The sequence below is a fragment of the Hydractinia symbiolongicarpus genome, chromosome 14 (genome assembly GCF_029227915.1).
Source record: "Hydractinia symbiolongicarpus strain clone_291-10 chromosome 14, HSymV2.1, whole genome shotgun sequence".
Classification (NCBI taxonomy): domain Eukaryota; kingdom Metazoa; phylum Cnidaria; class Hydrozoa; order Anthoathecata; family Hydractiniidae; genus Hydractinia; species Hydractinia symbiolongicarpus.
In genome coordinates this window covers 4949343-4976503 of record NC_079888.1, presented here as the reverse complement: position 1 = coordinate 4976503, position 27161 = coordinate 4949343, and the positions used below count along the sequence as shown (strand labels likewise).

Here is a 27161-nt window from a genome sequence, read left to right as displayed (position 1 = left end):
TTTGTTTGTGCTCAAAAAAACAATATTTGTTCTTGGACTAAAACATACTATTTTTACAACGATTAAAATTCAAAACTATTCACTGCTGGAATATTTATAACATGGTGTTATTTATAATTCTATAAATTTCATAAAAAATATCTATAATACACAATTAGAAGTGAGCATATTTACAAGCTTATAAAATATGTGCGACTAAAATGTTATATGTACAAAATTTTAAATACACACCTAAGAAATAAATGCAAAGAGTGTGGACATAAATCTTTTAAAAAAATAATTAATCAAAATAAATACTGACTTAGCATAAAAGAGTTCTTTAAGTGTGGACCATTTTAGGCCACACAAATATAGTTTTACCCACATAAAAAATAAAGATAATTAAAAAGACTCCAAAGTCAATTTTGTTAGATGTCTGAGTAATAATTTTTAAAAGAAAAGAAATCATAGAATAAACACTTAAAATAATTAGGTTCAGTCCTTAAAATCTAATTCAATATCTTCAATCAGTTTACCTTTACCCAAGAACTTTAGAACACTTCGCAAGTTTTTCCAAGTTCGCAGTTCTTTTTTCGTTTTTATATACCACCTTGCCAGAACGTCACTAGTGTATGCCGTCACATTTCCCTCATTAGCAACTGATATAGTGAGAACGTCATCAAAGTCCAATAGGAAATGAGACAAATACCTTGCTTCGAAACCAATTTGATTTGATATTATTGAAAATATCTGTCGTTTTTTCTCATTAAATTTCGGAAGATCAATGGAGTCCTCAACTAAATTAAAAAGTCGAAAAAAATATTAACAAACAAGACAGTAAACAAAACCATTTTCTTTTTAAAGCAAATCTAAATCTATATCATCGTCTGTACGCTTATGGTGATATAACATTAATACCATAAAACTAATTTAATTATTAAAGCATAGAGCAACAGTATTTTTCAGCGACTGCTGATTTCACAATTTAGCTGTAAAATGCAGAGCAATAAAAAAATCTTGTTGCAACATGTGTACAGTATTCCAATAATTACCTTCTTGAACTGGATGAATTTCTTCTTCATCAATCACAAGTCCAAAAAATCGACATTCTTTTAAAGCTGTGTTTACATCAGCCAGTAAGTTCTTGTGTGTTTTATTATTACAATAATATGCTACCACGTCCAGCACAGGATGATCGCACCTATTACATGAAGCCCATAATTCTTTCGCTTTACCATAATTGTCCAGCAGTGTCTCTGAAAAGTATGACCCATTTTCTCTTTCGCCAATAAACTTTTGGTCCAACACATATGCCACCATTTTTTCTAAAAAGAAACATCTATCTAATTTAAGTGTGAACATATGATTGCAAACTTCTTAAACACAGAGCTAATTTGACAAATAATGATATTGGCATGTTTCTAAGAATGAACATAAGAAATAACAAAATAAGAGATAAAAACTAGTTTCTTTTCAGAAATAATGAGTGCATAGATCCAGAGTCGTTACCTGGATCATCAAGCGGAGAGAAGTAGTTGTTTTTAATATTGGATTTAGCCCTATCACTTCCACATGCCAGCCCAACATATCTTTTCTGTTCAATTTTTTCTTCGTTTTGATTTTTTTCTTTCAATTTTACTTTTACAACTTCGTTTTCTTTGAGGTTTTGTTGATGCATTTCATCTCCTTCAAGTATAAACTCAGACAGTGTTTTTGGAAGACTTTGCCCCTCTGTTTTTGCCATCTTTACTTCCTTCTCTACTTCAGATTTACAATTAAACCTTGTACATTCCTATAATAAAGACCCCAGTCATTATTCAAAATTCTTACAAGAATTTAAAGGCTAAAAAGGCAAAGAAAGACTTATATAACATTTAATACCAGCTTTAAATACAGATTATAGTCAACCCCATTCACTACTTAAAAAAGAACAAAATTTATTTTATTGAAAAAAAAAAACACCTACGTCCAAATGTTTTAATGTTTCTTCAGATATATATTGCGAACCATACAGCCCTAGACACAAATCTGGTGAATTTACTGATCGTTGTTTCAGGGCATTTATCAATACCATGGCACCGTGCTCAGTGATATGACTATGCCACATGGATAGATTTTCCAACTTTGTGTTGTGAATAATAACTTGAGAAATAGCATCACTATTTACATCGTCAACAGAATTAAAGCCAATATCAACATGAGTAAGCGTTTCGTGAGTCTACAAACAAAAAAAATAAAAAAAAGGATGTCTACAGATTCATGAAATTTATGAATATTTAACTGGACTTCCGGACAATTATCTTTAGTAAATACATGTAAACATGTTTTGTCACAGAGAAACCTATTAGTAACATTTCTTGACGTGTTCCTTGCAAAGAAAAAACCAACATGTAAAAACATAATCATCACAAATCACACATACAAAGCAATGTTATATTTTGGATTTAAGAAGACACCTTTACCTTTAGAGCTTGAAAAAATACATCAAATGTTTCATTTCCAACATCTGTATTCATAAACTTTATGCTTTCTAAACTTGCAATTGGAAGATACTCTTGTAATGCAGATCTTGTTTCAGGGGAATCAATAGGCTCATTAAATCCAAAATCCAAATTGAGTAATGACTCGTACTTGCAAAGTGCTTTTAATAAGTACACAAGACCTAAAAAGAAATGCATGGTGTATTGTAGCCTTTCTAATTTTAAAGAAAGAAAATTTAGAAGTGCAACATTAACATTCACTTTTTAATAATACTTTTAGTACTTTAATGTAATAATATATTGATCTGATTAACTTATTGTTCACTGACATGAATTAATTACATAACTGGGAAAATATTTTTTTTTAAATTTTACTCTGTAATTTTGGACTAGAAATGTTCCTTGACTGATTTTTTATTAAGACAATAATACAATGAAATATTACAAGTACCTAAAATATATTTACAGATCTCCATATTTTTTTCTAATCAGACAAAACCCTACCAAAAAACTTTGCCCTGAAACTGACAAGCACCCTCTGCTTTAAAGAGTTTCAATTTTTATGAAAATTATTAGATCTTTCACATCTTACTGATCATTTTGGCGCGTGGCCTTGTTGTTATGGCGTTCGCTTCGTAATCACATGGTCCATGGTTCGGTCCACAGCGCCGGCATGTTTAGTTAGTGTCTTTACCACAGCTACTGGTCAACCCAAGCCATGTGAGGGAAATTGGGTACGCTAGCCGGTGCATACTTAATGTATACATTTAGAACACAGGACCCACATTAATAACAACACTGAAGTGGGTATATCCTGTATAAATATTTGGAATAATAATAATAATTCACTACACGTAGATTAAAACAATTGATTTCCTTTGACCCTTTGAGACCCAACGTAATTATTATTCTACCATTCTAGGCTCCCGCCACATTTTAGTTGAAGCTACTATATATAATTATACATCATGGAAAACTGAGCTCAGTGCCCTTTGGAAAGTGACTTGTAATTTGACTTGCAGCACTAAAAACAGCTCTATTGTGTTATTCTTTGGCTCCTGGAATGTTTTATAATCTCACTTTCCGAACGTTCAAACATTCAAAACTTAACTATGTTTTGATAAGAAAATTGCACTGCAAAAAAGCATTCTTTTTGTGAAATGGCTGCAAAAAAAGGTATTTCGACAGCAGATGTTGTTTCTTATGTACTTGCAGGTGCATGACGATCGTGATTCTCAGCATTTAGAGTATGAAAGCTCTTCTGATGAGGACCAACAGCATGTTGCAAATGAAATAACTGTGCCACATTTCACGCAAAGAATAAGAACAAGTGGTGGAAAAAATGCTCGGAATGCTACAGCAGAAGAAAAGGGGAAGACGTATCAATCAAGTTACATGAAATGACAAAGAGATGCAATGGGGAGATACCTGGTTGCGAAATGATAGAGACCCTGTAATGCACAAATGTTTTGCAAATGCTGGACTTCAAGTTGCATTTCACAAAGACAACACTGCCATTTTGAATTATTTGAAATTGTTTATCACTAAAGACTTCCATAAACAGATTTCAGCGCAAACAAATTTGTATGCTGATCAATATATTAAAGCAAATTCTAATAGTGCAATATCCCGTCAGTGGAAAGCAACTACATTGCATTGGCTAACAACCTTCATTCAAAAGCCACAAGTCCATCAATATTGGAGCACTGATCCTATACTGAAAACTACTATCTTCAACAAGGTAATGGCATGGAATAGATTTCAAAAGATATTGGAGTTTCTACACTTTGCAGACAACTCTAATTATGATGCTAATCATCCAAACCCAGATATACTGCACAAGGTGAGACATGCGGTGGACTTTTTAGTCGATCGTTACAAGACAACTCACCTTCCTGCCCTGAGTATTTACGTAGATATAGAAATTGTACTATGGTAAAGAAGATTATCTTTCAAGCAATACATACCAAGTAAAAAAGTCAGGTTTGAAATTAAGTTATTTAGTCTTCAAATAAATTCTGGCTATGTCTGTAATTCATTTGTGTACCGTGGTAAAACAATGAAAAATACTTGTAGTAGAGATATAGATGCTTTCAACAATGCATAAGGCTGATTCAGTGAATGTGAACCGACTCAACCTTCGCAATGATCAAATCCAAAAGCCAACTGTTATCCATGATTACAATCGAAAATGGGTGACGCAATGATTGATAATAATTCTTGCATTTGTAAAAGTTACACAAGTTACACCTAGATTTTTTCCCACTTTTTGGAAAAGGCATTATGCAATGCATTTGTTATATACAACAAGGTTGAAGAAAGAAACAAACATATTTTCATGTGATTTAAGTTTGAAATTGTTCGGCAGATCCATAAAGATGCAGGTGTACATCCCCAACCTTGTGCAGTTTTTTCTTGTAAGTAAAGCATTGAGAAAAAAAATAGTTATGTTGCCTGAAAATCTTTCTTATTTCATGGGAACCACGGAATGGCAGGAACATTTTAAATCAGGCACCTGAATTTATTATTGTGACATATATATACGTCCGGTGGGCACCTTGGCATATTTGCCATGACACATATATACATATACATTCTGTGGTATTCTAAGGGTTAAAAAAAAAATTCTTTATTTTTTTAATACAAAATTTACGAAAAAAGAAATGTAGAAATAGAACTGTTAGAACTGAACTGAACCATAGTAATTTTTTGAATCAACTATACAGTTTAACTCACGTACCTTTACTGGTCATGTGTGTATTTCTTAAATTTATTGAAGTTATGCCAGGATAGAATGATAAAGCATGAGTAATGGCATAGATGTCTTGTGGAATAATTGGACACCCACGCAAATATAGGTCATGTATTTCTCTGCTAGATAAAAAAGAATTAAAAATTAAAAAATATACATTTTTTGTGACAGAAATAATATATAAAGATAAATTATTAGTACTTGTCCTTGATATGTTCATCGATGATATAGATGACCTCACTGACTGCAGCAACATTTAACTGCAAGCAAGCAATTTTGTAGATCATTTTAAATGTTTCATTTAAAACAGATGTTGTCACCATTCCACCAAATGAATTTTTACCAAATATAGACTTTAGCTTTGAAACAAATAACCTGCAATATTAAATTAAGGCAAGGCTTGAGTGATGAATTTCTTAGAAGACAATGCCACCACCACAACAACAACAAAAAAGGGTTTCCTGAAAATTCGTCTTTAAAATAAAAAATGCAAAGCTAAGTGGGCTACCATACTGCAGTCTAGTTTTAAAAAAGAAGGACCTTTTCTTTATTGAGTAAATTAAGTAACTCTCTGTATCAACAGATAGCTCTCTAAAGTAATTTAAAACATGTGAGCATGTGTATATATAGCTAGCTGGCTACCTACCAGTTCATTCCTCATAAATATACTTTGATGCAAATTTACACTACATTATTAATGTGATACATCTCTGTTTTTGCATAATTGCCAGCTAAATAAAACTGCGTCAATTTTATCATCTCAGTTCTGCCTCATCATTTTTGAAAGAGTTTTGTAATTTGTAAAAGCATTATACAATTTTTTATTACTCTATTGGATTCCCTAAACCTTTATATTTAGTAAATCTGGAATTCTTTAAAGAAGCACGAAAAGAGTTTTTATAAAAAATTTAAAAAAAAATTTGTCAACCAATTTTTTAAGCTCTACAGGACGTATATTTATAACAGTATTTTTTACTGACATACTCATCCTGTATATAAATTCGGAAATAATAATAATAATAATCTGTAATATAAGTCCAACATCATTTTATACCTTGGGGTCCCTTTAAACGCCGGTTTCCATGCAACTGCATTTTGTGCCCAGTCATAAAAAGCGCCGTGACTTTTGATCTACGCATGCGCATATCAGAATAATGCCACTGACCTCATGCTTTTGCATCCCCTGCGTCGATTTAAAAAAAGTCGAATGGGCTCTACTGTTTGTGCGCTACATTTTGTGTTTCAACTTCAACAGCCAATCAAAAAATCTACAAAAATCTACATGAATTACGAAAGAATTTTTGATTAGATTATTTTCAAGATGGCTAGCAACAACATCGGATCTGTATTAAACTTTTATCAAAATCAAGTGAACTTAGAGAATAAAATATTACTTATTCAACTGAAATAGAATAAAATAACCTTACCGATTCTGTGGAGGCACAAAGCAACAACCTAGTAAATGAAGGGCGGGATTTGCTAGAATAAGCTAAGCAGGAATATGATGAAGCTGTTGTTTTTAAACATGGCATGGACGTTTTCATTAACAAGATGGAGCGCTATCCAGCTTTATGGAATACCCTTGCGCGGTCTCATCATGATCAAGACAGAAAAACTTGTTGGGAAGTGTTATCCAAGAAATAAGACAGGTAAGATATAGCTAGCTACCTGGCTCTAAAAGCTTGCCACACACTTTGTGTCTATAAAAGTCTACATATAAAAATTGTAACCTTTTTTTACACAACTAGCAAGCTACTTCTGTGGTACCTACTTATTTATCAGCTAATGTATTTTCTTTTTCAGTTGAATTCCTTAAAAGTGTGTTGAAAAATCTTGGGGAGAACCTGAAGAGGTGCATAGTAAAACGTTCAAAAATGACTAAATCTGGGGCAGCATACTACACTTTGCCAAAATGCAAACATTTTGTGCAACTACAGTTTATTCAAGAAAAGGTAATGTTATGAGCTCACCACCACCAGTTCATATGCTTTCTAGTCACGAAATGGTTTTAGACTTTTCTGTGGTAGTAGATTCCCCTGCCAGTGGTAATACTCAAACTACACGTTCTGCAAAACGCTCAAATTTGGAAAGTAGTTTTAGCAGTAGTAGTAGTAGTAGTAAAAAATTGAAGGAACACAGCTGCTCAAATGGACATGCATGTCCTTAATACGCTTAAAAATATTAACGAAGCAACGAAAAATATCTCCAGTGGAAAAGTTGCAGATGAAGAGAATGATGAAGATATGCGCCTTTGTAAGAGCCTTGTGCCAACACTGAGAATATATGATTCTCGAAGGAATAAATTGGCAAAAGTCAAAATACAACAGTTGCTTTTCAAATTGAATTTGGAGAAACTGTATAGAGTAAACTTTATTATTTTATTATATTTTTGTATATATTTTTCATATAAATATTTCATAAATCAAATGGATCTATTGTTCTATTGACATAATCCCGCTGTCAGCTTACAGCACCACTTGGAGATATAAAATATTCCTTAAAATTGTCTTGCACCCCTTTGGCTGTTTTATTATAGTTATTCGAACCCTGTATGCCAATATCAACTACGGCCGGTGTCACCAAGTGTGTCAGATCTCCATTCGCCATGCTGTATAAAGTCCACATCTTCGCAGTCAGTAAATCCTGGCAGGCAATAACTGATTTTTCTGTGCATACTTTGACCGATCATTAAAAAATTGTGCAAAGCAACAAACAGCTTTTGTTATCGAGTTAACAGTATGAAATTGTGCAATTATTGGCCTGCGAAAAATTTTAAACCTCGCTGCTTTAATACCGAAACAATTTTCAGTGACACGTGTAGCACTTAATAATCTGTAGTTAAATATTTTTCTTTCCTGGCATGCATCCAAACGAGAAAATGGTTTTAACATAAAGGGTTTCAACATGAATGAATCATCAGCAATAAAAACAGGGTTACAATTTAGTTCCCGCGTTTTGGATTGGGCTAGGTGGTGGCATGCTTTAATTGGAGAATTTTTTTTCTCGCGAAAGTTTTTCTTGCGAAAGTTTCTCCAAATAAAGTATTTATTTTATTATTATCAATTGCAAAGCCTAATTTGCTATTTTTGTAAACACCACCATCACTTTATCGTCCAGAATCTCCTATGTCAACAAACGTAAACTCGTAATTTGCATTACATACTGCCATTAATACTATACTGTGTGTTTTTATACAGGTAAAATAATCTGAACCACTTCTTGCAGGGGCCTGCATCACCACATGCTTACCGTCGATAGCTCCTAAACAATGAGGAAAATTCCAATCTGTTTCAAATTCATTAGCCACTTCACGCCAGCTGTCTTCAGTGTTTGGTACTCTTAGAAAATCCCTTTCGTTGAGTTCCAACCATATAACTTCGCAAGTTTCCTTTACTATGCAACTTACTGTGGGTGGAAAACTCTGTAGCTACTAGCAATTGTTGCTTGTGCATCCCCTTTGACCAAATACCGTAGTGTTATACATAACCTCTCACTTGGACTAGTGACATCTCTTATTTTGGATGACTTCCGGATGTGCTGAGCCACAAACGAAAGAAGTTCTTCAAACCTTGTTGGACTCATTCTGAATGACTTAAAAAAGTACTCATGATCTGATAGCATTTAATCTTTTACCAAAACGTTGTATAGGTCTTTAGTTCTTTTTTCTAAAAACAATCGTCTCACCCACATGTTTTCTTTTGTACTATACAACGTCGTTTATTTCTATGCCATAACAATATTGCTAAGACTAATTTCAAATTTTACAACAACAAATATTGTCTGTGTACAGCAGCCATGTTTTGCAAAAGCATGTAAGCGAAAAATAGCTGAATGGAAATGGCTTTGGTACATGTAATAAAAGTTGCGGCGCTTTTTCCGACTGGGCGTAAAATGCAGCTGTATGAAAACCGAACCAACTGAAAGACTCACTTTAAAGAATTATTTAAGGGCTTAAAATTTTCTAGAAATTAAAAGCTAAAACTAAAATAAACAATAAAAAAGTATGAAATATTAACAACAAATAGCTATTGTTAGTTGTAAAAAAGGTGAACCAAAAAAAGTTAAATTAATGTAAAGATATGACAAATTTATCAACGCATTTTTACTAGCTTGCAGCATAACTTCCACTATTTTCAATATAAACGTCATGCATTGTATCCATAATTTATATAGAAGGTGAGGTAATAAAATAAAATAAAATTTTTTATACATATAAGGTCGAAAAAAACTAATCAAACAACAATAACAATAAATAATTCTCAGCATACGTGTGAGCAGTACTCCCAGAGAAGTAATCAATGTATCTTTCAAATAAAAATTATTGCGCTGAGTAAAGGTTTATTTCTAAATCTATTATCTTAATCATTAAACTCACATTAAGTTCTACTACGAAATTATTTAGTGCAGATATAATGTGCATAAAATTCTCACAAGACGGTGACCTACGTTCCTTCATGGCAGTGGTCTGTGATGACAAAAACTATTGTTTAAATTATATAGTGTCAATCCTTATTTTTAAAAAAAGTGCTTAAGGTTTAAGAACATAAAACAAATGCAAAATTATGAATTACCACTATTGTACTTTACAGTTCTCCCCTTAAGTTTATTTACTTTTAACATTGGATTGAATAAAATTTCATTTTTTGTCTTCATCATAGTTTTGTATATTTTTTCCCTTTAAACGTCATTTAGTTTTCCATTGTATAAACTTAGAGCATACAGTTCATGGTAAAAGAGAATTATGCTTAACTAACTAAATCCTTGTTCTTAAGTAATGATGTTGCTTGATTATGTCAATACTATCAATGTCCAACAGAGACTTAATTTTATATTACCCTTTTATTTAGAATATTACCTTTCATATTTTGGTCTAAACCAAAGCTTCATGTAAACGTCAGTACTAGTCAATAAAAATTCTCCACTTGATTTCATGTCTTTATAATACTGAAAATCAAATAAATCAAATAAAAGTAACAATAAATTAATGACAAATAAAGGGGGGTCTTTTTAAAACACCATCTCATGCATGGGTAACCTGGGACCAAAATTGGAACAAGTTTCACAAGCCGGGTCAATCCACCGATTTTGGAACAGATGGGTTGATGACATCATCAAAAAACTCTAAATTCTAATAAACCTTCAATTATTTACAAGAGCACACCATCCTATATATTTTCTTGATTAGAGGTTCAAGATCTGTAATAGAAGCAACAGGCAAAAAAAATTCTATTTATTGACAAGTCTTATATACTAACATGCTAACAGGGTAGCCAAAAAAAATATGTCTGTATATGACTGACTTCAATTGAATAGCTAAATAACTATTTTTTGTAAGTTAGGTTACGGAAAACAAATAATTACTTAAAGATGCCCTTAGCTAATCTATGTCACAATTCAATAGGCACAGTAGCCACAACGTTGCACGCATAACGAAAAGAATATAAAAACTGTACAGACTGTATATCTTCTGTATATTTTCAAATTTAAACATGGCACATTTTTTGTTAGGTAACTTTATCTGTGTTTGTGCATCTCTTACTACTTACCCTGAAACTCTTTAGTGGAAATTGGAATGAAGCGGAATAATCAAATAAGAAACCCAAAAACCATTTTGGTATGCATTGTAACACACATTCTTCATCTGATTGCTTTGAAATAGTCACATTTATTTCTTCGTCATTTCGAAACTGAAGTTTTCCAATAATATCCAAAGGAATCATATCTGGGTTTTTTTCGTTTTTCAGGTTTTCATTAGCTCTACTCTGTAATAAAAAAAATTTTAATAATTATTAAACAGGTTAATTTTATAACAAGAAAGATTAAATATTTGCACTATACTCTGTTTTAAACTACTTGAAAAAGTAATTTAATTATATAAAAATTAATAAATCTGGCAAATTAGCCTAATTTGATACTGTTTGAAATAATCAAAAAAATCAAAAATTATAGTTGAATATCTTTAACTATAATTTTTGATAAGGAAACAAAAAAAAAGATTTTCGCATGTTTAAGGCAGCCTCCTGGAAGTTCATATACCAGACAGCCAACACACAAGGAAAAGAATTATAGCTATATTCCAGCAATCTTGATTGCTACTATAAAACCAAGATTTAGAAAATGTTAGAATATGTTTTAAAACTTTGTGGAAAATTATTTTAAGAGCCTTTAAGTAAGTAAAATATATGCAAAGGTTAAAGAATCAGAAAAAATACACAACACATTAAACAAGGTCATGCCACGGTATATGCGAAAACTAGTTCATCATTAGAGAAATACTTTTTGAATGAAAAGATTTTTTAAAGATAAATAATGTTTGAAGACATTGTTGCAAAAAGTGGAGAAAAAAAACTTCATGTACGTTCGTTAAAACGCAACACAAGAATCATTTATCATTATGGTAAACTAACACCTGGCATTTACTAAATCAAATTATATGACTGTTCCATTTTGAGAGTTCGATGATAACGCTGAGAGTTGCAAATAAGTTTTGCTTCGGTCAGTAGTTTGGATTAAATGTTTTTACTTGTTGCCAGTGAATTTTTATCATTGTTTTAAACTATTTAACACATATATTTATTATAAAAGAAAATAAACGTTTTGTTTTCTATAAAAATTTTTCTTACCCACAATTAATAAGCTTATATTTTACACTTCCGATATTGAAAATTGTACTTTAAATATTAAGAAATGAATACACTTCACCTAGCCATGATATTTTCGTGCTATAATGATATGTATATTAATTCACAGAAACAGAAAATGTTGTTGTTGTACTATGCAACCACTATAAAAAGAGTATGTTTTGACAGAAAATTGAGAGAAATTTTCAAAGTAAGATCAACAAAAAAAACTTAAAACTAAATAGATAAATTTCACAACAAGAAAAATAATTGTTTCATACCTGACTTTGTAACAAATTTAACCATTCTTCGAATTCTTGTTTGTTGTATGCATATAAACATATACTACTGATACTTTTGCCTGGTTCACTATAATACTTTATGGTAATATATTGACATGTATGTGTGACAGATACACACCCATTCAAATCCAATTGACCAATACAAGTTGCATTTTTATTGTTGCTAAACCAATATAACATATCTTCTCGCATCACAAAAAAATAACGATAATACATAAAAATGTTTTTCATCGATAGAAAGCCAGACTTTCTGCAGTTTATTAATGCTTCGCAAACTGAAATAGATAAGTCATATGGAACGTTGGTTAAACATGGATTCCTTATAATGCCCTCAAATGTCACAACATTTTCCTTAGAAGTGCGTTGTGTATCACATTCAGAGATAGATAGAATGCCAGAATCATAACCATTCTGTTTTATCTGTTCTTGCTTTGCATCATGACAACATTCAACAACTCTTTGAAATAATTCGTTGATGTTTAAATTAGTTTTGCATGATGTTTTGAGACTAAGAAAGAACAAGAAAAGTCAATGGGCAGTTTTTGAATTGAAATAATACATTTGTCAAGTCCAGCTGTAACAGTGAGAGACAAGCATTTCTGACCCAGCACCTTGTCAAAAAAATAATAATAAAAGCAGTGGAAAATTGAAATTTTTCATTTTGAAATTACACTTTTCATAACCACTTTCTAACTCTAAAAAATTTACCTCCGCTTAAAAAAGAGGCATAAAGAGTCAAAAATTAAGTAGCAGGGTTTAAATTAGCAGTTTGCAATTCGCAATGTGCGAATTGAATTGCCATTTTTGCCAATCATTTTGCAAAGAAAATGATAAAATTGCAAATCCAATATTTTTAAGTGGCAATAGAAATGCTTTTGGGGTTTTAAAAATTTAAGAGCGAAGAAGGACGATTGAAAAGCTTCGTTAGATCGCATTTTAAAAATTTAAGAACGGAGAACGGCAATAGAGAAGCCTTTTTAGATCGCAATTTCAAAGTTTAAGAACGAAAAGCCGCAATAAAAACGCTTTTGTAGATCACATTTTAAAGGTGCAAGAACGAAGAATGGTGATAGAAAAGCTTTTTTAAAACCTGTTTTAAAAATTCAAGAACGAAGAACAAAACGCTTTCTTAAATCACGTTTCAATATTTTAAGAATGAAGAACGGTGATAGAAATGCTTTCTTAGATCGCATCACAAAAATGTTCTCACAATGAGTGTTTTGATCTATCAAGAACATTGAAAGTTAGATTTTTAGATTTTTTCTTTCTTCGGCATTGAAATTTAATTTGTTTTCGAAATCTTATTGGAAGGGAAAGTCGTGAACGTAGGGTTTTTCCGTTTGCATTGGTAAACATTGCTTTTTATAAGAAGAACTTTTAAAAGTTTTGCATGATAGAAAATATGTTTCGATGATAAAGAAATGTTACTAAAAGTTTTAAAAAGTAGCAGCATTAGTTTTTTTAAATATTTAAACCATTGGATTTGTTTTTTAAAACACTTTGTCTTTTTAAAAATATATCCAGATTAAAATCGTGTTACTTTAATTAGTTTCGTTGTTAAAAATTCAATGGCCTTCGCATTTTATTTTTTCCAGTGCAGAGTATTGTTTTTAAACAATGTTTCTTGCTATGCTTTTGTTCTTAACACGAGCTATTATTTTTGCGTGATTTGAAAGGAATTCGCTATTCTATTGTGTTTTTGAATGAAAGCAATTACTTTTGCAAGTTGAGCTTATGTGCCAGCACTTTACTTAAGAACCTCTGAAACAATAATTACATTTTGAATATTTTCTTACAGCATGCTATAAAAATAAACTTATTTCATTTAAGCAACATTATTTCAACTATCAGAGACAAGAAAGTTAAAAGTGAGAGAGTCGCTAGTTCATACGCTTAGTTCTCGTGTTTGGGGTTCACAAGTTTAAACGTCCCCACTTCTCCAACAAAAAAAATAATAACGCAAGAAAAAGTAGAGCTCGCAGGTCACAAAAAAATACAAATTAGCCACTAGTGAAAAATTGACCTACGGTGTTCCCAGGCCACATCTAGATGGTGGTTTACTTTGTTACAGAGTGTCAAAATTTTTGCGAACCGACTTTAATTTTCTAATTCGAACCCAGAGTAGGCTTTGAACAAATAAAACTATTAGCATGGTACTTAATCAAAAAATAACAAAAAAAGTCGTAAACATTAACTTTCAGTATATATTCAGCATGTGAATTGAGGACAGAAAATCTGTTTGGGACACCGGAAGTCAAGGCAGAATTCAAAGTGTAATTATTTTTTCCTGTAACAAGAAAAATGAAAAAAAAATTCTTACAAAAATAGACCTTTTGTTGCATCTTTCGGATTTTCTTCAACTTCCCAGCATTCTAAATCAGCTTTATTTGCTACAATTGCATATGGTACATCTTCTTTATGGTACTTTTTAATTTGAGAAATAAATGTATCAATTAAATCAAAAGAACTGCCTTTACCAACATCATAAACTATGATCATCATGTCTGCCCCACGAAAATATGATGTATTCAAAGTCCAATACCGTTCATTTCCTGCAGTATCCCAAATTTGCAACCTGTATTTAAAACCTTTGTGATCCATAGTTTTTGTTCTGAAGTCACAACCTACTGTTGAACCATTAGCAAGAGTGCCATTGCAAAACTTTGTCATAATACAACTTTTACCAACTCCACTAGCACCAATGATAACAACCTTTAGGGGAATCATTCTTTCTAAAAAAAAACAAAATATTTGTTATATTTCAAAGTGTAAGGTTTCTATAATAACGACCATCGGATGTCTGTCCTACTAGCATATTTTCTGATAAAATATAAAAAATAGTGGATGCTTGAACTATGTATGACAGTTAAAAATCTGGAATACATATATGACAGGAATCTGATACCTGAAGCATGGTCCAAAGTTAAAAATTTTACAATTGCATTTTTTTGCAAAGATTCAGATTATTCCGTAATTTCCAAAATTTTTCAATTTGGGAAACATAGCTTAGTCGGTAGAGCAGCCCTCCACTCACGTCTAAAAGGTTATGGGTTGGACCCCTGCATAAGACTGTTGTCTAGTTAGGAGAAACTTTAAGAGATTTATATAGCTCAAATGAGAGCATTAAACATTCTGAAACCACATTTTCTTGGCACATACACTATAATGCCAGAATTTTAAATAAAACAATGTTAAGCCGATTTGTTGATCACATCTGATTTGCAATGTTTTAGCTGATAATTTGCTTTGTCTTATATTTATATTAACATATTGTGTTTTATATTTTTGGCTTATGAAAATAATGTTTGTTCAGCAGGGTTTTTATCCACGTCAAGCCACTCTGTGTCTTAATAGTTACCAAACTTTTCACTTTGTTGCTGTATTTCATGTTTATCGCACCACTCAAATTAATGACTTTCATCCGCTAGAATTAACGACTTTCATAACCAAAACAATTAATATTTTTCATAATGAAGTTGACATCGATCTCTGTACAAATGATTTTTTTGGTGCTAAACTGCAAGTTCTGCTCAAGTTAATTGTGGCAACAGAAGTACAGTTCTTTTTTCTATCTATAGACCTGAAATTAAAGGTTGCCAGAGAGATTATTCTCGCTTGCTAAGGAACTGGACCCTACTCAGTCTTGATTAATAATGGCTGCACATAAGACCCCAACACGTACCTTGAGCTTACAGTTACAGGTTTAGTTTGAGTTACAGTTTGAACTGTGTTATCTATTGCTGACCATTATCAATGTGGTTTTGTAAATTTTAAATAAACAAGATGAGACAAAAACAAATAAAAGGTGATACCCTACACAAAAAAACATGGTAAGGTTGCAGCTGAACCTTAGTTTCAATTCCCCATGGAGGAGCCGTTTTATAGCGATTTTAATATTTCGATTGAACATTCCAAGATTGCATAAATGGATATATTTTTGATATTGTGACAATTGTTTTGTTCAACATTGTGACAATATTTCAAAATATGTTTTGATCATGTGTCCATTCGAGGATACAAGCTTAACGAATGATACATTTTATTTACTAAAAAGCATAAATTTAAATTTGTTTATTTAATCAATTATGTAGAATCATATTGAGGAGAGCGATTTTATTGCCTTATTTATTTGTTATATAATTGTGTGTGCAGTACTTTTTTCTTATATTTATTTATCTATTTTATTGTGTTTTTTTAATGAACTTCTGTATTTTGTTTAAGCTTTGTGGTTGTAACAATTGAAATAGATGTTATTTGTTATGACACTTAGTCAATTAACCACTATCTATAACAGTTGTGTTTGTGCTGTTAAAGTCTGTTATTCACAAAGTACTTATTGTAGACCTAAAAATGCACACAGTGGAATAGTGGGTGAAGCTTGGGAAAGAAACACTCACCCTTATTGCTAACCCCTTCAACATTGGTGTTAAGACTAGATCAACAAATAAGTTTTAGTCGCGCATTTTGGAAATGGCATTGCTGACAGCAAGCTCGATTTTTCTGTTCAGCAGCCATCTACGGAGGATAAACCCCATTAATTCCATGGATAACCTGGCCCACCTCAGCCGCCATTTCCCTCTTTTGTCTCGGCGGTTGGTTTGCTAGAATAAAAATTAAATCATAATGGCAACCTCATTGTGATTCTTCCTGAAGCTGAAGTAGAAACTATGAATGTCCCCGAGCGCAAGGCCACTGTTGGTGCTGTGCGAAATAATTTCTCCTCTATTCTGCCTACCATTCCTGTGCCCACTCGGTCTTGAAATAATTAAGAAGTGTGAGAGTATGTTAATTTCGACCTGCTTCATCCTCCCACAGCTAATGCCCCTCTCACCTCGTCTATTCCGATGGATGTTACTGGTGAGAATGACCTGAATGTAAAAACGGTGGACAATTGTCCCAGTGTCTCCTTTATAAGAAAGACCACGGGAAAGTCATGCATGAAAAGGTTTTACGTCCTGATGCTTAGCATGGAGCAATTACCTCAAGTGTGTGTTGTCTTTTTTTCCACATCTTTGCCATAAGTTGATTACATACCAGACTTTGGGAACTTAGTTTGCCAATAAATATGCGTCTACTCAGACGATATCATAACAGGAGAGAGAACAAGAGAGGCATGTCTAACAAACACTACAGGTAATTAAAGATGTCTTCTCAAGCACTTGGTGTTCCTTTATCCTCAGATAAGTTGTTGGACCATCACAGGTCATTACATACTTTGGCATAGAAATTTACACTAGAAAGTTTATCATACGTTTACCTAACAATAAGTTTCGGGAATTAATTAATATCTTACGGCGAGAGAAGAAATGTACAAGGAAAAAAATATTGTCCCTTATTGGCTCGCTGTCCTTTGCTTGCAAGGTTGTTAAATGTGGTTGCATGTTCTTAAGGTGCCTGATTGATCTTTCCACATCTGGGAATAGTTTGTTCCACCACATTAGTTAAGTTTACCAGCCAGGGTCACAGTATTATAAAATTAATTCCAGATTTAAGAAAGAAAAAACAGAAAGTTTACTGGTCAAGTGATGGAGTAAAGTTTCCCAGTTTGCCATTTATGTTTGTTGGAACAAAAATTTTGTATTGCCATCACAGAAAAGATAGGAACCTAAATTTGAAACTATCAGTTAAAGAAAAAAGAGAAAAGGAACTGTAAAGTTCACGATTTTCACAATATAATTGGATTTTAAAAAACACAGAATAATATATTCCTTCTTGTTACAGCAAAACAATTATGGGTGTAGAAGGAAACACACTCGGGTTCAAAATTGTAAAACGTTTCATTGTCTGGCACAGGTTATCATCACAGAAATGATAGAATCTCCAGATTACCCGGTAGTTTTACATTTTGATTTCTTTTTTTTAGATGTGAAATTTCTGAATACAGTAAAACAACTTTGATGTATTTTTTATTAAATATACTATTTTGGTTGTAAATGACAAATGTGCGTAACCGGAAAAAGAAATCAGCAGACCTTCAAACTGATATATCTTCAGGAAAACAGATTAAACAAACTTGCAATTTCTCATTAGTATTGCTGATATTAGCAGTAATAAAGGTCATACAATAACAAAGTTAAATTGATTCGGACAATATGATTTATACTTCTGTTTAAAAGTAATTTTAATTGTTTTTTCTATTTTTCTATTTAGGATTCCAGTATAACCCAAAGAATAGATTCAGAAATTGTTTCCAAAATCGATATGTATGTAAAGGAAGGTGTCACGGACAAGAAAGAGATGAAAAGATTGCTGAAAATACATGTCAAGAAAGAAATGTTTATTTTACCCACAGAATGCAACAATACGTAACCATATAACTCATACTAGAAGAAAGTTGTATCATTCACTTATCGATCAAGAGTGCCTTCAAAAAAAGATAAAAGAAAGGACAGATTCAGATCCAACCACTAAAATATACTTTAGACCTAAAGGTTTGTTTTTTGTATTTGTATGTCTATGATTGTTTTTTGTGTTTTAATGTTAAGTTATTACTAGTCAAATACCAGTGTGGAATTGTAATGCTTTCCCTTTAAGGAACTAATACTTTGAGTGATGAAATTAGTGAAACTGTAAATGACTTAGAAGAAAGCACTTCAGATGAAGATATTCAGAAAAATGTGAAGCTCTTTCAGAGAAAAAAATGCCACTTCTATTTGTTTACCAGAATGGTTGGCAAAAAAGATTGTTAGAAAATTATGGAAACGAAATGATATTACTTGATGCTACATACCATACAACACGCTATGCCCTTCCTCTATTTTCCCTGGTTGTTAAAACAAATGTAAACTATGATGATGATGATGTGCATATTTTACATGGCTAGCCTCACAAATATCGAGGGATATACCCTGTCTATTATTTCCAGGAGGGGCCATGGCGTAGATGGAGAGTCCTAGAGTATTTAATGCTCATTTTGAGCTACGCAGACCCAATTAGAGCCCGCGCTCTACTAGACAACTCCCTGCAAAATCCAACGGCCCACCACACAGTGTGCCATCTTCCCAATTTCCCTCACATGGCTTGGGTTAACCCGGAGCTATGGTAACATTCACTCGCCCATGTTGAATCACCTTCAAGAGGAATCGAACCCCGGTCTCCCGCACAGAGTACGAGAGCTATAATCACTAATCCACCGCGCCACAAACCTCTTGTTAAAACAAATGTAAACTATCAGACTGTGGGTATATTTGTCACCGAATTTGAAACAGAGGAATGAATTACCGAGGCATTGACAACTCTCAAATTTTGGAACAGTGGCCTTAAACCAAAATTTGCCATGTCAGATTATTGCATAGAAGTAATTAAAATTGTCATGGCAAAGTAATTACAGTTTCAAAGAAAAAGCATGTGTATATTTTATTTTTGTTTTTAGGGTGTACTGTATTTATATGTGATTCTCATTGTGAGCAGGCTTGGGATCGTTGGTTGAAAAAGAAGGTGAATGGCTGCTCTGCTGACAGACTAAAAATATTAACTTTTCAAAGACTGATTGCGCGCTCTGAGACGCTCTGCTCATGCGAAAATGCGATAGAAAATTTGAAGAAGTCTTCATTCTGGTCTGAACAAGAAGGACTTAGACACTACATCTTTAAGTATATTTTGGTGATGACAAACATATGCCAAGTTGTTCATGCCCGATTGGAAATCATCTGTGTATCCTTGTAAACATTTTTTTGCTGTTTTTAAGACATTTTCGTGTTGGGGATGGGAATCTTATGTTCAGCTTGTACAGAAATTCTCCGTTCTTAAATCTTGATTTGGAATTTCTAACAAGAAAGAATCAACAAAGAATGAAAATGATTTGGTTAAACGTTAAAATTTCTTCACCGCTGATGTTGTCGAGTCCATAAAATTATTGGAATTGCCAAGCAGAATGGTCTTAAAGAGAAGAAATATTAAATACAGAGAGACCATAAGGGATTTATTAAACGAGACCCGTAGTCTTGGTTTTTTAACAAAAAACAACGGCACGCTTATTGCATTAATTCATGCAGAACTTACAGAAATTGTAAGGAAAATGAAGGACAATGTTCCAAAAGAAAGTGGTGTTCCCTTGCTGCCAAAAATACAGCAAAAGTTAGATGTGAAACCAGATAAGAAAACTTCATATAAATATATGTCACTTCCGAAAATAAAAAACAAAAACCTATTGTTGAAGCGAGTTGGTATGAAAAAAGAAGAATCAATAAAAGCATCTCAACTCAAAATTGTGGTTGAAAATGTTGAGAAAAACGAAAAGATTGAAGTTGAGCAGGTGATACATGACAACAACAGCTATGACGAACCTTCGTTTCATGTACCAGTAATTGTAGTGAGTGATGATGAAGATGATAACGCCAATACTGAAAAGAATCTTGAAAATGATGTTGCACCTTTTGGAAACCTTCACTGGATTGCTATTTCAACATATGGATGCAAACCAGGTGAGGTTCATATGATGGACAGCATGTGTCGTGGAAAGGTTGCTGATCACACAAAAACCCAAATATGCGCAATTATAATTGTTGTGAGGATCAACTCAAAGTTAAAGTAATTCCCGTTCAGCAACAAAAGAACAGGGTTGACTGTGTGGTTTTCGCAGTAGCGTTTGCATATCACACTGTCGCAACCAAAAAACTTTCTACAGATATCACTTTTGAAACATCAAAAATGAGAAACCATATGCTGCAATGTTTAGCTGCATATCAAATCACAAAGTTTTCTTCTTATTATGTGATGGCCACATAATAACTCGAAGATGTGCGCCCAAGGAAATATCCATCAACCTCTACTGCAGTTGCTGAATGCCATGGAGAGCAACAGAGAGCTATATTTTAGACAAGCAAATGGCTGAATGTAGTAACTGTGGAGGATGGTTTCACAGAATGTGTGAACAGATACCAGACTCTGTATTTAGGGTGGAAAATTATATAAGTTAAAAAAACGGTTGAAGGTAACTTAAAAATAAAACATAGTCTTTGCTAACTTGTTGAGTATCCCGCATAAGTCCAAGCTTAAGAGCCTTGGGGATGAGGTAAAGGGGCGCAGGAAGCTTAATTTAACGCAGTAAAATCATGTTTCTACAAAAAATCCCGTGTATTTTTGGCAACTGTTATTTACAAGATGAAAATTTTGTCAAACACATAACAGATAAAAACGAAAAAGTGATAATAATTTGACCAGGAGGTAAATAGGTAAATAGGAGGAGTGGAGGGGGGATTTCAAGAGGGTGTCAATAAAACACAAAGCTTGCATATATAAGGGCGAGTTCAGGCCACTTTTTGAATAAAATTGGCAGTTGTCCTCTGAAACCGCCCGCACTTTGCTGAAATTCGCCCGAACTCGCCTGGAGCATTCCTGAAATGCAATTTCTTGTAACATACCATGCGGGCACAGTTGGAAGTAGGCGCGTGAAGAGAAAGGAGTTTACAACGTTTATATAAAAGTTATTTATCAAGTAAATCTTATCAAAAACCATACAGTTTTTTAAGAACTTCGCTACCATAGTAAGTTTATAGTTTTTTTAATCATTGGTGGTGAATCTTTGATTGTTTTTCTTTTCTTTTTCGGGCATTGTTCGGGCCTATGCAGGTTTTTTCGTGCGAATGCTTAAGAGCCATTTTCTGTAAGGATCAGGCAATACTAAATAAGGAAAGGAAGTGAGGTTTCCAAAATTATCTTTGCATTATCTCTGCTTATGTTAAAGATACTATGGTTTTTTAGGAATTTTTTGAAAATTTTGTTCGATTTCGGTTATTGGTTAAGATTTTATGGTCGTGTGAATATTTGTTCTTTTGAGGCCTTTTTGGCCATTTTTAACAAATTCCTGGGCTTTATGTTTGAAATTATATAAATCATAAATTTAGTTTACATCCACTTTGATTTTATACGGATTCTGTTGTAGTCCATAAATTCTATGGATAGTGTATCAGTTTTGCAGAATTTTTTTCACATTTAGCTAAAAATTATAGCTCGAAACCACCTCTCGGACCTATTTTCCTAAAAATTCACCAATTTTCCCTACTTTTGAGGCCCAAATTTGGTTACACCTTATACAGCAATGTGGGAATCTGAATAGCATTGGTTAAAGTGCTTTCTTTTGTACAAAAAAACCATTAAACTAAGCTTTGAAACCGGAAAAACAGTTTAGGTAACTAGTTCCAGTCCTTTTACCAGAATAGGCAACATTTTCAAACTACACAATATTTGAAAATGTTTAATCCAAGGTGAGTACTTCACAAAAAAAGAAAAAAATCCATGTGATCTAGTCATGCTAGCATTGTCAAAACAACCTTGAAATTACAAAAAAATGTTACGAAAACGCCACCACTTTTACGCCGTATGTGGCTTATTAGCAAACTCGTGGGATTTCATTTACACAGAAAAATAGTAATGCGCTGCGTATAGATGAGTTGCGAATGTTTACAAAGTTCCCTATACAGGAAATAAAAGAAGGACCTCATAAAGAAAATTGACTATTTCCTTTAATTTGTAGATTTAAGGAATAAACAATCTAAAAGGAGCTGGAATTGGTTTTTTTCTAACTTTCAGTTTCTCTTTTTAAGAGTAGGTTTTGAATATTTTAAAAAGTAAGTTGCTTTTTTAACTTGATTTCTTCGATCATTGTAATAATTGGATATATTCATATCTATATAACAGACAACAATGCGTTTCAATCCAAAATAACACTTCTGAATTAATTACAATAGAAATTGTAGTACCACAAGGCAGTGTGCTAGGGCCACTGCTCTTCTTAATTTATAGAAATGACATTGTGAAAATCTCTGAAATCGTCACTATGTTCTTGTTTGCAGATGACACTAGTATTTTTTACTCAAATAAGAATAGAATAGAATTGGAACAAATTTTGAATATATAATTGAACAAGCTATCTGAATGGCTTACAGCTAATAAGCTTAGCCTAAATGTAGGAAAATCTAATGTCATAATATTTAGACCAAGAAATGCAAAAAATAGCCTGGACTTTAACCTGAAAATAAAGGATATGCAAATAAAAGAAACTGACTGCGTTAAATATCTAGGTATCTTAATAGACAAAAAAATTATATTCACCCAACAGACATGGATAATAAATCAGAAGTTGAATAGAGACAACTCTCTGCTTGCAAAACTCAGACACTTTGTTCCACACCAGTCACTTACAAGCTTATACTATGCTCATTTCCATTCATTTTTAGGTTATGGTATCCTAGTATGGAGCACTACTGCACAAGGTAACCTTCAGGATTTAAGCAAAACACAAGATAAGGTTGTCAGAATAATGAACTTCTGCAATAAAACTACTATAACAGCTCCATTATACAAGGAAATGAATATATTACCCATTACTACTAATGTAAAATTAGTATCAGGGAAATTGATCTGGAGAATCTCTAACAATTGCATAGCTGATGTCGCAAAAAAAATTTTTTTCGAACATGGTGTCCTAATTAACGAAAGAGATAAGGAAACATTTATCAATCTTCATAGAAACACAGAGGTAGCCAAAAGTTTTATAACATATAAAGGAGTAATCAATTGGAATCGTGGCATTCCAAGTACAATAAAAAAAGCAAATTCTCTTGAAAACTTTAAGAAATCTTAGAAACAACATCTTCTTACAACGATTTAAAATCAATTAAAACCTGAAACCAAATATCATTGTAATCACTCATTTTAACTACTCATGGTGGTTTGCAACACATCATTCAGTAAGAAGCAGAGTAGGCTGATAACATATGAGTCAGGTGGTTATAAGAAACAGATAGATTACTTCCTGGTTAGAAAGTCAGACAAGAAAGTGGTGAAGGACGTGAAAGTTATATCGGGGGAAAAGTGTGTTTCCCAGCATAGGTTGTTGGTTTGTGATATTATCTTGAAGAGTGAAGGCAAGGGAAAGTACAGGCCCCGTCGAAAAGTCTGGAAGCTGAAGGAAGAGATTGTAGCAAGACAATTTAGTTCAAAAGTTCAGCAGTTAGCCCACAATGGTCAATGTGATAATGACAATGTTGAAAGTACTTGGACTACTTTGAAGAATTGTCTTCTAGAAGCTTGTGATGTTACCTGTGGGTGGACGAAAGGACCATCTAGACATAGACAGACCTGGTGGTGGAATAATGAGGTTGACCAGTGTATAAAGGAAAAGAGGAAACTTTGGAAAGAGTGGAAGTCAGGTGGAAGTAAAAATATTTACTTAGAAGCTAAGTGTTGTGCTCGTACAGCAGTGTATAAGGCAAATTCAGAAGAAGAGAGAAACAGATTTGCAGATGTGTTAGGAAGGGAAGACCAGTGCAATGAGGTATTCAAGATAGCAAAGCAAATGAAGAAGACTAACCAAGATGTTGTAGGTGAGAAGTGTATACGTAATGATGAAGGTGTTTTGCAGAGATGGTAAAAGCATCTGGATATATTGGGGTTGACCTTATTACAAGTCTTGCTAACCAGATTGTAAAGGATGGTGCTATTCCAAGTGAGTGGCAGTCCAGTGTAATAGTGAATTGTTTCAAGGGCAAGAGTGATGCATTAGAAAGGGGTAACTATAGAGGTTTATGTCATCATTTTTGCTCGTGCAAAGCACCATTCATAAATGCACATGTTATGGTTCAAATTATAGTTAAACGATCACTTTCTCAAAGCATAGATTAGATGTCTACTTTGCGTAATCCCTTTCTGAAAATTACTTTGCTAAACAAGCATCAAAGTGACAACAAAGATTGCGCATAGATGCTGTGCTCGGAGCGGTACGCAAAAGAAGTCAAGCTTTGAATGCATGTTTTATCTGTGTGAATGTTAAAATAAAATTTTGCAAGTATAGCATGGTTAAGTGAATAAATGTTGAAATCTGAATTTCCGCTACGTTTTTATTGTGGATTTTGTTTGTTTTGAACGTTTTCCTCTGTGTTTGCTTGGTTTGTTTACATTTTTACCTCCATTTCTGCACGCGCATTGGCCATCACGTAATCACTTAGATGCGAGCGCAAGTAAATATTGGGACTGTGATTCCATGTATGCCCTGCTTTGGGTGGTTTTTATTTCTGCCCAAAAAGTCTGTCAAAAATCGTCAATGTTAAAATGCCCTACTTTGGGTAGTTGCTATTCCTGCCCAAAGTTAGTCAAAAATCGTCAATATTAAAATGCCCTACTTTGGGTGATTTTTTTCTTGCCTTAAGTCGGGTACTTTGGGCATCTCTGTATGCTTTGGATATCATGTATGCTCTATTTTGGGCATGCTTTTTCTGAAGTAGTTTTAGATTATTTTTTTAAATTTTAGTTAAGTATGTGTTCATAAGAGCGAATTTTCGTTAAATTAAGTTCATGTATAAAAATAGTAAAGCTTAAAGTAGTTTAATAAAGTTATTTTAAGACGCAAGAATGCAGTTCCAACTGATAAAAGAATCTGTTTAACTTTGCATAGTTTTTCCCTACTTGTGTTATATATGATTTAAAAATGCCCGACTTTGGGCAGACTTCGGGTGGAACACTACAACTCATCTATTTAGGTTATAAATCATTGTGTAAAATCACAGGGGGGACAGACTTTTGCAGAGGACATAATTTCTTTCATATACTCTGTTAGTTCTTCAAATGTTGTTGTAGTATGTAGCTAGCTATGTAAGCTAGCTAGCTAGCTAGTTAGTAGAGCTTAGCTACCTAGCCTGACCTAAATAAAAAAATAAGCTAACCTGCCATAGACATAGCTGTTCAACAAATTACAAGATGGTAAAAATATACGACATAATTCTTGGTTTTAACTGTTTTTGACAGTTTGGGCAGCTACAAGAAGAAAGATACAGTAAGCTCTTCTTGATCGTCACTTTCTTTTTCATTTCCTTATATCACATTTCAAATTCTGGTCTACTGCTCGGCCCCGAATTAACATACACTATTACCCCTCAAAAAGCCCCTGTTGCAAAAAACCAGAGGGGCCGCAGTAATAGCAACATTACTGGTAAAAAAAGTTGTTACAAAATAACTAAATTTTGCCTTGAACGCAAATTTTCTACCTACTTTTTTTACCCGTCTTTACCGACTTTTTTATTCGTCGAATAAATTCCTTTTTAATGTATTAAGAAACTTAATGCGATAAAAAATGAAGATTCAAACGTTGCCAGTGATAATTTACCGTTCACTAAAAACTGAGTTCTTAACACAGAGCATTTGGGCCTTTTAACCCTAGGGACGAGGATGATAGTTTTGTATTTCGAGATTTATGAAACATTTCACTCACGCGTGTGCGAAGTAAACACAGATCGTGGACAAATTAATAAAACAAATGCAGTTTTTTCGTCATTTTTAAACATGACCAAAAGGTCAATACTCACAGCCGGCAGGTTGTAAAGTCGCTACATTTTGCAGAACGAAATAATCCATGCCCACAAAAGTCGCAAAATTAGAAAAAATGAGCGTGTAAGAAGAGCCTTAGGGACAAGGTTGCAATTTTTCCGTATTACTTTCCGCAAAAGACCAGTTTACGCGAGAAATTATATACGGAGCTTTAAAGTCACATCATCAAGTCCGTTTTTTTAACATAAATTTTCCCCTTGTGTCCCTTTATTTGTCACTAGAAGCTACACCAGTTTTCAGAAAGCAAAAAATCTTTCTGGAAACGTTTCTTTATAGCTCTAGGTTAATGCACACTAGATTATCCCCAACCTCGATCCCAGGACAAGTTGTCTCTTTTTGAATATCGGACGAGGTTAGACTATCCCGTGTCCGTTCTCATTGGATTTCTCACACTTTAAGTCATATTTAGCCCACTACTGCTTAGGAATTCTACATAAAGCAAAAAACGTACACACCTGGTGATCAGGAGTAAGTTAGTGCAACCTTGTCGCAAGAACTTGCTAGGCTTTTATATTTGGATGTCCTGAATATGACCTGGAGGCAAGGTTGTAAGTTAATGGTTTTTATGGGGTTTTTACTTTACATATTCCTTTGTGTTTAAAACATTGTGCCGCCTGACATATTACGTACGAAGAAAAGTATTTTCTAAAAGTATTTGCTATGTTTATAAAGGTTTCAAAACTCTACCGTAATCTTCCTTTTTTTC

General features: G+C 33.1%; 1 protein-coding gene across 3 annotated transcripts; it reads right to left on the bottom strand.

Moving 5' to 3' along the window:
- Positions 1–15: 15 nt before the first annotated feature.
- Positions 16–26089, bottom strand: LOC130625541 (uncharacterized). 3 transcript variants are annotated; one of them, XM_057440646.1, is made up of 12 exons: positions 25795–26089; positions 14454–14865; positions 12113–12641; positions 10758–10973; positions 10067–10155; positions 5413–5586; positions 5200–5330; positions 2442–2641; positions 1946–2197; positions 1489–1771; positions 1032–1304; positions 19–776 (listed from the first exon to the last, which is right to left on the bottom strand). In XM_057440646.1, exons 1-12 carry the CDS (start codon positions 25805–25807, stop codon positions 475–477), a joined length of 2874 nt encoding a protein of 957 aa, XP_057296629.1. In that variant the 5' UTR covers positions 25808–26089; the 3' UTR covers positions 19–474. The 3 variants fall into 3 exon arrangements, with proteins under 3 accessions (XP_057296630.1, XP_057296629.1, XP_057296628.1); XM_057440645.1 differs by having other exon boundaries at positions 20–776; positions 5200–5333; positions 25795–26088; XM_057440647.1 differs by lacking the exon at positions 25795–26089 and having other exon boundaries at positions 16–776; positions 5200–5333; positions 12113–12408; positions 14454–14617.
- Positions 26090–27161: the final 1072 nt, after the last annotated feature.

Excerpts from the sequence above, each read along its gene's own strand:
- LOC130625541 (XM_057440645.1), bottom strand. Across the intron at positions 2,642-5,199 it reads TACACACATGACCAGTAAAG|GTCTTGTGTACTTATTAAAA; the intron begins GTACGTGAGTTA and ends ATTTCTTTTTAG. Across the intron at positions 777-1,031 it reads AATTCATCCAGTTCAAGAAG|TTGAGGACTCCATTGATCTT; the intron begins GTAATTATTGGA and ends TTTTTAATTTAG.